At 42.4% G+C, this 11074-nt stretch overlaps 1 protein-coding gene across 1 annotated transcript in view; it reads right to left on the bottom strand.

The window, feature by feature from the left end:
* Window positions 1-5484: 5484 nt before the first annotated feature.
* TOMM20 (translocase of outer mitochondrial membrane 20) overlaps window positions 5485-11074 on the bottom strand; it is a 19672-nt gene continuing 14082 nt past the window's right edge. The window contains exons 4-5 of the mRNA XM_017862267.1: window positions 10041-10183; window positions 5485-8239 (exon numbers count right to left, since the gene is read on the bottom strand). Of these exons, the coding sequence (XP_017717756.1) occupies window positions 8195-8239; window positions 10041-10183 (188 nt within the window). The 3' untranslated portion in view covers window positions 5485-8194. The remainder of the gene's footprint in view (window positions 8240-10040; window positions 10184-11074) is intronic.

The raw sequence follows: 11074 nt of genomic DNA, 5'->3' as shown, positions 1-11074 counted from the left end.
GGGAGGGGAGGGGAGGGAAAGGGAAAAGATATTCTCATGCCCTTTGGAAATGATGCATCTAAGTCTCAAGGAAGTGCCCCAGTACGCGGCACATTTAGAACTCAAACCCCAAGCCCCTGCTTCTAAAAACAGCGTTCGTTCTGCCACCCCACAGCTGCCCCTCTATTTTTGCACGGTGATTCTACAGAACTGGGAAGGCAAGGAGTTGAAGAAACCCTCTGCCACATTTTATTCTTTGCCTTTCATAGAAAAAGATCATACTTACGTTGCTTTGACTCACTCTAAAGATTAACCTGGAATTGCGTCTCTTCTTGGACAAGTCAGAAGTCCTTTCAACTGTCCTTTTCAATTATCTTCTCTTGTCTGGTAGGTTCCCATCTAGAATTTTAATTCACGAGTCCAGAAACAGGACTTCGCAAAATGTCGTCCTGGCACATTTTCCAGGAGGAACCATTTTATTCCTAAACAAATAATCGGAGCATTTTCATTTCGTTGTGACGATCGCTGTAATTGACAGAATCACAGTTGCCCTGGGGCTCCAGGCTATGGAGGCCGGGGGCACAGGCACGGCGCGGACGCCCCCGAGGACCGCCGCCAGAGGGCGCCAGCGCACTCCTTCGTGCCTGCAGCTGCCTGGATGAAAACACTCAGCTCACGCGGGGCAGACGAGCAAATCCTATGAACTTCTCCAGGCTGGTTTAGAACAAGGGAAAGGGGAGCGCGCGGTACCGGCTGTCCACTCCGCGGTCCTTGTGGCTCAAGTCACCCTGAGTCTTCCCCCAGCTGACAAAGGCGATCGGACGCACAGCCAGGACCCAGAATTGTGGATGGATCCACTTTGCCAATGTACTGAAAAAACTGATGCCATGTTGAGAGAAGGGAGGAATCTATTTTTGTAAGAAATGTTACTTTACACATAGTTGGCTGATTTTTGATCTCAAAAAACCCAAAACCTGGTCTAGTGTCCAGTAACTCAGTTGCCTGGAGCCCTATGCAATGAGACTGAATTTCCATGGGGCCCGGTTGGCAGCTTTAAATCATTTTCAGCCAAGGCATATGCGCGTGCACACACACACACACACACGTATATATACAGAGAGAGCTCGCCTGGTACTTTCGTTTCATGGTGACACATTACAATGCCCACATGACCAGCTTACGGGTGCTAGAAACAGAAGTCTGAGGCTGACTACTCAAGGGTGTGTGTGTCAGGGGCAACAGCTCCGTAGATGAGTATTATTAACTATAATTACACCAACCCAGCCTCTTTTGAAAATTGATCAGAGATGCTTTTTCTTGTCTTGATGAGTAGGTGGGAGTAATTATCATTTGCAGTGGGAAATACCGTTGCTTCTAGGGCAAAGCTGGCTTCACTGTTTCTTGGGCTTGTCTTTTATCACATACCTCAAGTCTCTCTGAGGAAGGAACTAATTCACTATTGTTTCTCCGCTGTGGGTGGGGAGTAAACTATAACCGAGATGTACCCTTATTGTATTTCATGTTGGTTAGTGCCCTGGAACCGATGCTTTTATTTTCAGATGCAACAGTCTGACAGGTTTTACTAAAACCAGTCCTCATCTGGCTTTTACTGAGGTGTCTATCTCGTGTTACAAACCATTCTGTGTGCTGAGGATACAGCAGTGAACAACAACAGTTAAAAATGAAAATAAAAAGCCAGGCGCAGTGGCTCATGCCTGTAATCCCAGCACTTTGGGAGGCCAAGAAGGGCAGATCACTTGAGGTTGTGAGTTCGAAGCCAGCCTGGCCACCATGGTGAAACCCTTTCTCTACTAAAAATACAAAAACGAGCCAGGCATGGTGGCACATACCTGTAGTCACAGCCACTCGGGAGGCTGAGACAGAATTGCTTGAAGCTGGGAAGTTGATGTTGCAGTGAGCCAAGATCACACCACTGCTCTCCAGACTGGGCGACAGGGCAAAACTCCGTCTCAAAAAAAAAAAAGTTCTAAGTAATCAAATACCCAAGTAATTAATTACCCAAAGTCAAACAGTCAGCAATTGAGTCAGAATTCAAGCCACAATAGCTATTATTCACACTACAGGCACTCCTAAATTTTTTTATTTAGTGATAGTGTTTAAATTGAGCTAAGAATGTCTAACATAATATCTGAGAAGCTAAAGATTTGGAAAGTCTTGTCTTCTGCCATCCAACATTTGGTAAAGACATGGTTATTTTAGCCAGCATTTTTTTTTTTTTTTTTTTTTTGGTATTGTTTTTGGAGACAGTTTCACTCCTGTCGCCCAGGCTGGAGTGCAATGGCTCACTGCAACCTCCACCTCCCAGGTTCAAACAATTCTCCTGCCTCAGTTTCCCAAGTAGCTGGGATTACACGTGTGTGCCACCACGTCCAGCTAATTTTTGTATTATTAGTAGAGACGGGGTTTCACCATGTTGGACAGGCTCGTCTCAAACTCCTGACCTCAGGTGATCCGCCCACCTTGGCCTCCCAAAGTGCTGGGATTAAAGGCATGAGCCACTGTGCCTGGCCTCTTTTTCTAAATAGAAGTGAATTTTAAAAACTGTCACCTGTGAAAGTAGACTAAATTCCAAGTCGTCAAAGTTCTGGACAAGCTGCTGACCTGGACTGCTGGTCTGTAGTTCATCTAGCTCAAGGGAAAGCCAAGAAACAAAACAATCCTGTCTTTTAAAAGGGTTGGGAAAAGCAGGGTGTAGACGGGGCCACAGAGCACCCTTAAATGATGAACTGTAATGACACCTAAGTCACCCCTGTATTTAGTAAGTTTCCATGAAAGGGTGGTTCAAAATGACTCAAATTATGTTTTGGGTTTTTTCTAAAAGGCCATCTCAGAATTTTTTTTTTTTTTTAGTTTGAGACCAGCCTGTCCAACATAGTGAAACCCTGTATCTACTAAAAGTACAAAAAAAAAAAAAAAAAAAAATTAACCAGGCATGGTGGTGCACGCCTGTAATCCCAGCTACTCGGGAGGCTGAAGCAGGATAATCGCTTGAACCCAGGAGGAGGAGGCTGCAGTGAGCCATGGGTGTGCCACTGCACTCCAGCCTGGGCAACAGAGCAGACTGTCTCAAAAAACAAAACAAAAACCTTTATGAATGCTCTTCAAAGGCTGCCAGGTTTGCTTTTTTTGGCATTTTGTTGTTACGTTAGGAGGCTATCAAGAAATATGAAGAAAGCTGAATAGATCCCTTCCCTTCTCCTGTTCTCAAATTTATACTAATAATCAAGTAAGTTAAGTGGCTTTTAAAATAGATTACTCCTTACAATGTTTCTTTCCTTCCACTTACTTGGCATGTGTTATCCCAAAGAATCTTTTAAATTTTATGGTGAAAAAAAATCCCATTTCTGTTAATTTGGATTTCCATTCATGATTTACCAAGCATTTTAACTATGCTCTATGCTGGGGAATCCGATGGTTAGTAAGACATGTCTTGGGAGCTGTCTCATGGGAAAGATGGACAAGTCACCAGGAAAGTGACAGTAGACATTGGTAAATGCCATAGGAATATCCCAGGGATGGAGATCCTAGCATCTCCAACATGGGGCACAGAACCCTGGACCTGGGCCTGCCACATTAAGTCTCTCTCAACGAGATGGTAAAATCAGGGAGTATTTTGTTTATCCAGCTATCTGGGGTGATAGGCATAGTGCCCGGCCCAAGGCATAGGGAACCCCACAGGATAGCTGAAGAGGAAGGCACATTTGGGGGAAGGATGCTGTATGAGGTGAGATCGGAGTTAATCAGGCCAGATTATGAGGACCTCGGATGCCATACGAGGGACATGATGTTTCTGAGCAATTCCTCAGGCGGTGAGTGGATTGGAGACAAGACCTGCAATAACTCTAGGTTACCTAAAATAGTGGCAGTGAGGCTGGAAAGAAGTGGGGCAGGAGGAAGTCATCAGCTAGAGGTGACTGCTGAAGGCAGAGAGGGAGAAATCACCCAGGAAGAATGGAGACACCAGGGGGAGCTTCCAGATAAAACAGGATCTTCTGGATGGGCTAAAAGAGGAGCAAGTTTGTCTTTCTCTTAATGAGAGAGGGTCTCGCTCTGTTGCCCAGGCTAGAGTACAGTGGTGCCATCACCTGGGCCCAAGCGATCCTCCCACCTCAGCCTCATGAGTAGCTATGACTACAGGTGTGCCCTACATCCAGCCAATTTTTTCATTTTTGTTGAGATGGGCTCTTCTGGCCGGCAGGGTGGCTCACACCTGTAATCCCAACATTTGAAAAGGCCGAAGAGGATGGATCACTTGAGGCCAGGAGTTTGAGACCAGCCTGGCCAACATGGTGAAACCCCCGTCTACAAAAATCAGCTGGGTGTGGTGGCACGGGCCCGTAACCCCAGTTGCTTGGGAGGCTGAGGCATGAGAATCGCTTGCACCTGAGAGGAATTCCAGCCTGGGCAATAGAGACTAAAAAAACAGACAAGTCTTCTATGCTGCCAAAGAAGTTCTGGAACTCCTAGCCTCAGGTGACCCTCCCACCCCTTGGCCTACCCAGAGCACTGGGATTACAGGTGAGCATGGCACCTGGCTTAAGGAGTTCTGGCAGAGGCCCTACTCCTTGCCCTGAGTCCTGTCTCCCATGGCCTCTGGCTCTAGCCCAAGCTTGTCCAACCTGTGGCCCAGGGCAACTTTGAATGTGGCCCAACACAAACTTATAAGCTTTCTTAAAACACTATGAGATTTTTCTGCGATTTTTTTTTTTTTTTTTAGCTCATTAGCTATCGTTAGTGTTAGTGTATTTTATGTGTGGCTCAAGACAATTTCTTCCAGTGTGGCCCCGGGAAGCCAAAAGATTGGACAGCCCTGCTCTAGCCAAAGTTCATTCCAGCCCTCCTGTGTCAATCTGCTCTTCAACTCAGTCTTTCCAACACACTCAGGTCCTGCTTACCTGGGCAGTTTGTGGCAGGAGCCGAGGCTAGGGCATACTCCCTTCCACCCTCTCCAAAGCATCACTTTTACAATTAATATAACTTTGGAGGTAGCAATGAGAATTTTATCTTAGAGAAAATTACAAAAACTCTCATAGATCTGATACTGATGACTTGTACGCTTCAGATCCTTATCAGTGATGTAGAATACAACATATTCTCAGCTAGCGTGTTCTGCTACCAATTAGCCGCTTCTTACAATGCTAATGTACATATTCTGTAACCTTAACACAGCTAGTTTCTCTAACAAGGCTTCATGTTTCACATGTCAGCAAGATCACCACTGAGCTCCTCTCTCAGGAATCTGTTTTAACGGGCCTTCCAGGTGACTGCTATCTCCTGAAGCTGGGCCCACCACCACCCGGAAGCCCTCGGGAGCTGACACTACCACAGGGATTTTCACCTGGAATCTGAGGCAAATGTGCATTCTCCTGGCAGAGAAGCCTGCAGCTCTAGACATCCTGAAAGACGTTAATAACAAAAAACCCACAGCTTCAGACTCATCAAATTCAGCAGAGTTGACTTCTCCAAACATACGCCAAGCCAAAGTTTTCTCCAAGCCCTTTAATAGTCACTTAAACAGTTGAGGCACAAGCAATAATAAAACTGCATTTTTTTACGTTACAAAAAGATTTTGTATGTTATCTGCATGATATACCAATTTTCTCAGTCTCTTCTGCAACAACTCTCATTAACACTCTGGTCCACAGGCTGATTTAATAGTCAGAATGGCAGGCGGGAAGATGGTAAAATAAACTTACCGAGGGGCAAAAAGAACCAAACATTTCCTGAGTGCCTACTATGCGCGCTCTACTAGGTTTTACACACTTTACATAAATGTGAACCTAAGTTCTAGTTACCAGTTAAGAGGCCAGCATTGCTAAGGCCAGTAAGTCTACGTCTTAAATGTTATTTCGCCTTTAAGTACAAATTGTGGAACAAAACAATGTATCTTTGCCCAAAGAAGCATGTCAACTGTTGCACTACTACATTATTTTCCATTTCCAAAGTTTTTGTTTTTAGTAAGTGTGCAACATTAGCACATGGAAACACTCAAGCTGTGTATTAGTTCACTGAAATCTGGGGTTTTTCCGTTCTCACCCGGTGAGCACCATTTGGCCAGCATCACTACAACGAGCTGATTCTATCACCTTGTAAAACTTAAGATGGGAATGGATAGTGTTTGGCAATTGCATTTCTGGGAGAAAAAAGTGCTGATTTTTTTTAACTTGACACAGCTAGCTTAAGTGGTACCTCATTTTAAAGCACCAAAGTTGTCATTTAAATAAGAAAATGTACTTGGCTTAATGAGCTGTAAAATGAAGGTATCACTGCCTTTTCAAGCATTACAGCAAAGCCAGTATGTTCAGAGCCAAGTGATAACCAGCTCATACTGCACTCCAGTTACCAAGGAAACGGCGTTTCTACCCTCCCCAAACTTAAGCTGCCCCTCACTCCTCCAGCCAGCCCTCCTTTTTCCGAGTCTGCTCTTTCCTTGCTGAGCTGTCTGCCTCTTGCTGCCTTTCCCATCTGTTCTCCCTCTAACTGCCCCTCTACACACATCTGGGCTGCTGCCTAAGACTTCTTAGCTGCCTGGTGAGTCACTGACCAATCACCACTGCACTGCTCTGGATTTGGGATCCCACTAATAAAACTAACTGGCACGTCTGTTCTGGTCATCCCCCGAAAAACATCCTGTGTAACAAAAAAGCACTGTTTAAGGATTCAGGATCACAAACCCTCAAGATACCCGAAAAAAGTCCTCAAATGTGAGTCGCCTAGTTTAACAGTAGAGGTAAGTTCAAAGATGAAATGTGATTTGTTCAAGGCTGTGCGGCTAATCAGAGGCAGAAACTAGAACTGTTTCTCTTTCCACTACACCACAAAAAAACCGAGATTAATGATTTCTAAGAAGAGTTTGTAAGTCAACCAAAATAAAATGCCTAGTACATAGGAAAAGTCTTTGGGATTTCTCCACAGACTTTTAGACAGAACAAAGGCAATCTTCACAATGAGAAAGGCTCCTCAGTTCAACAGATGCCACCAGTACCAAGGATCCTTACTCAGTTCTGAAACTGGATCTGTGACTACGGAGAATATGTCACTATTTGAGAATAAGAGGTCCCACCTGCTCCACTCTTTTCAAGTCTTCAGTCACAAGGTTGCAACTTACTCTCATCGTTTAACAAGATAAATTAATCCAGTTGAAGTAGGATTGAGGAGGTACACTGAAGATAAAAGCAAAAGGCAACAAACATTTTTACAAGCAGATCATCCCAGTTACCTTAAAAGTTTCGGATTAATTTACAAAGTAGTGACAGAACCATATAATTTCAGTGAAAATCAAGATAGTTATACCATTAAAAAAAAAAGATCAATTCAGAAATACTAAGTCAGGCAAGCATGCAAAATTCAGAATATTAAAAAAAAAGCAGGGCCTGGCTGCCCACATACATTCCTCAGGTTAAGGTGGATTTAAAGATGCCCAACAGAACCCAATGAATCAGAAGCTAAAAGGGACACTTCAGAGATCAGCAGACGCATTCTCTCATGTAACAAATGGAGGGAAAGTGAGCACACACTAACTGGCGAAGCTCACAAGGCTAGAGTGGGGTGTACAGAGATCTAATTCCTGGTGCTATTAGGAATTACATATATTTAAAATACAAGGAGATAAATACCCAGAACACATTAAGCCTACTGATTTAAACAGAACATTTCAAGACTGATACGCAGAAAGGGAAGGAAGCTGTTAACCCAGCACAGCAGCACACCTCACATACTTACGTCTCAGAGATTAAATGGAAAGAAATGATCAATCAAAACCTTCAATGCTCAGTTTTCACATACACAAGCCTATCAAATTTCCGGATTTACAGCAAAATGTGCTAGCTAAAGTGTACATTCTTCAATTTCTCCTATACTTTTTTTTTTTTGCCTATCTTTCAAAACTGAGCACTGGGTATTTTTAACATAAGCCATGTCATATGTACAGTTTAACTATGTTTCAGGAATAAACAAAATCCATATTTCAGTAACTCATAGTGTATTTATAAAATGAAAAATTATCAAAATACACTTTTCACTGGGAAAATAAATAAAATAGACAAATGGATCTACACAAAGTAAACATTAACTTTGGTAGATTTCAGTGTAGTTCATAACAAGCATATTTGCCCTTATTTCCCCAGAGCTGCTCAACTACCAAGACTTTTTAAAATATTTTTAACTAAGATTTTATTATGTTGACATTTGTTTCTCATTCCACATCATCTTCAGCCAAGCTCTGAGCACTTACAATTCTCTGAAAGAAAAAAAAATAGTTTTTTAAAGTGTCATAAGCATGTAATCAGGATTCTAACTTCAACATAAAATGCTCTCTGTATTCAAATAATTGAATCTTGGTAAAATTCACCCATTCTGACATTTAACTCAACATGTAATACTTTACACACCGTCAGCATCCAAGAAAACAATGATCACACTACTGTCGGTCCCATTTCAAAAGTCAAGTTAACAAAGGAGGCAAAGCATTACATTACATATATTTTTAATTCAGATGGGGTCTCTGTCACCCAGGCTGGAATGCAGTAGCACAATCTCAGCTCACTGCAACCTCTGCCTCCTGGGCTCAAGCAATCCTCCCCCACTTCAGCCTCCTGAGTAGCTGGGACTACAGACTCGTGCCACCATGCCCGGCTAAAGGAGACAGAGCATTACATTATATATATTTTTAATTCAGATGGGGTCTCTGACACCCAGGCTGGAGTGCAGTAGCACAGTCTCGGCTCACTGCAACCTCTGCCTACTGGGCTGAAGCGATCCTCCCCCAACTCAACCTCCTGAGTAGCGGGAACCACAGACTCATGCCACCACGCCCGGCTAATTTTTTTTATTTTTGGTGGAGACAGGGTTTTACCATGTTGCCCAGGCTGGCCTTGAACTCCTGAGTTCAAGTGAGTGCTAGGATTATAGGGCATGAGACACTGTATCCAGCCATCATTACATAATACTACATCAGTCAATTATGTAACTAAAACCAAAAAGAATTTAAAATTTCTTTTCACTCCCAGGCAAACCTAGAACACTGAGTGATTCAGAGGTCATTTTTAAGGAATTAGGCTTCATAGTGAATTCACAAATATTCCAAAAAACATCACCCTCTGGCCAGTTTTCCAAAAGTACTATATACTATGCTGCCTTTCAAACAGCATAATATTAAACTGATGATTCCAGTACGAATCCTCTAGAACTAGAACCACATTAGTCTAAATAAAAACAATTTAGACCCAAGTCCTTGGTTGTCCAACTCGTTCCCTCAAATCGTTGGGACCTTTACTTTCTTTCCAGTCCTTTTCTAATTCAGTTGAGTAAAATCAGTTTGAAAATTAACCAGTTAAAACTATCAAGTTCTGTAAATACTTCCTATCATCATTCACTGCTTTAATCATACCAACTTGGGAAATCGACACATGTAATTGACACACTATTCCAAAAAGTAGATTCATTTGGGCTCCTTGAACTCAAAATGAACAGAAAGCATTTTAGTTGACTCCTAATTTACACATAAGTTAATCTTTTACAGTATATTAATGGCATTTTGCATTTTTGAGTAGGGATTTGGGGATGTCGTCAAGTAACTACAAACTCAAAGCGCACCGCAGCAGCAGCAGAGGCACTGAGCCTTTACACAAGTGAGTCAGAGGGAATCCATGCTCCTGAATGCCCTAGTATCTAGGCTACAGCTACCTAGGCTCCTTTGTCAGATCACCTAACAGAAGGCATGGTCTCCTGGAAGAGTAGGCAGAAAGCTACTTGTAGAAAGTACCCAAGAGTGACCTGAATTTGGACAGCTGACTACTAAGACCTGAGACTTATCACTAAGACACACACTTCCCGATCCACTCCAGGGCACAATCACTAGATTTGGGCAGTCATCTGGATGTTTCCCATCAGAGAAGAAAATGTCAAGCACTGATATTCTCGTTTGTTTTCATTATACACGAGTTTATTTCATCATGTTCACTAGGCTCATTTTAAAATGTCCCTAATCATTCAGTTCTAAATCCGACTCCCTTTTATGTCATAACATTCCAATTCCTTACCTGACTAATTGTTGGGAGTTTAGTCAGAAGCATCTGGAACACTGGTGGTGGAAGAGTTTGCTGTAAGACCTGCAGTAACTGCTGTGGCTGTCCACACACAGCAATTGCATTTGTCAGATGGTCTACGCCCTTCTCATATTCACCTGTAAGATTTACATAAAATTACATGTAACCCGAAAAGTCTTGGCCTTTGTCAAAATTAACTTTACATGCCATATCCAAATGATGCTGACCAAAAACACTATGCAAGTAAAATGCTGGAAATAACCTATAGTGCATTCATACAGCTATTATGAAGCCACTAACAAGAATGATTCAGATTACATGTACTGATATGGAAGTGTTTCAAACATACATACATAAGGGGGAAATCAATGTATAAAAATGTCAAAGTATTACTATTTATATACTTGGAATATTTCTGAAAGACTACATGAGACAATTGCTGAGAATCGAATAGTACTTTTCTGTAACAGAGAACTACAAGACTGGGGACTGAGGTGGAAAGAAGACTCAATTTCACATTAAGCCAAGTCTTTGTACTATTTGAATGGTATTACATGAGAAGGAAAAAAAAATTTTAAGTGATACTAGTAGGAAAATGGTCACCCTAATGAAATATGACAGGAGAAAAAAAGCCATGATTAACTCTGAGTGGGAGGGTTTATTTTCCTTTATCTACAAATATCCTTCAATAGACACATTACGTTTGAAAAAAAAACACTTAAGGCTTACAGTTTTTCAAAGTTCACTTAATTCAATAAATATTAAGTATCTGCTATGTGCACCTGTCCTTAGTTAATTCCATTTTATTTTATTTATTTTTTGAGACACGATCTCCCTCTGTCACCCAGGCTGGATCTTGGCTGACAGGAGCCTCAACTTCCTGGGCTCAAGCAATCCTCCCACCTCAACCTCCCAAGTAGCTAGGATCATAGGTGTGCACCACCACACTGGGCTAATTTTGCTAATTTTTTTTTTTTTTTTTTTTTTTTGACGGGGCCTTTTTTGTCCCCCGGGCGGGGGGGGGGGGG

This window comes from Rhinopithecus bieti, unplaced genomic scaffold (assembly GCF_001698545.2).
Source record: "Rhinopithecus bieti isolate Rb0 unplaced genomic scaffold, ASM169854v2 scaffold_57691, whole genome shotgun sequence".
NCBI lineage: Eukaryota > Metazoa > Chordata > Mammalia > Primates > Cercopithecidae > Rhinopithecus > Rhinopithecus bieti.
The sequence above is the reverse complement of the archived record's forward strand: the minus strand, read 5'-3'. Positions and strand labels throughout refer to the sequence as shown.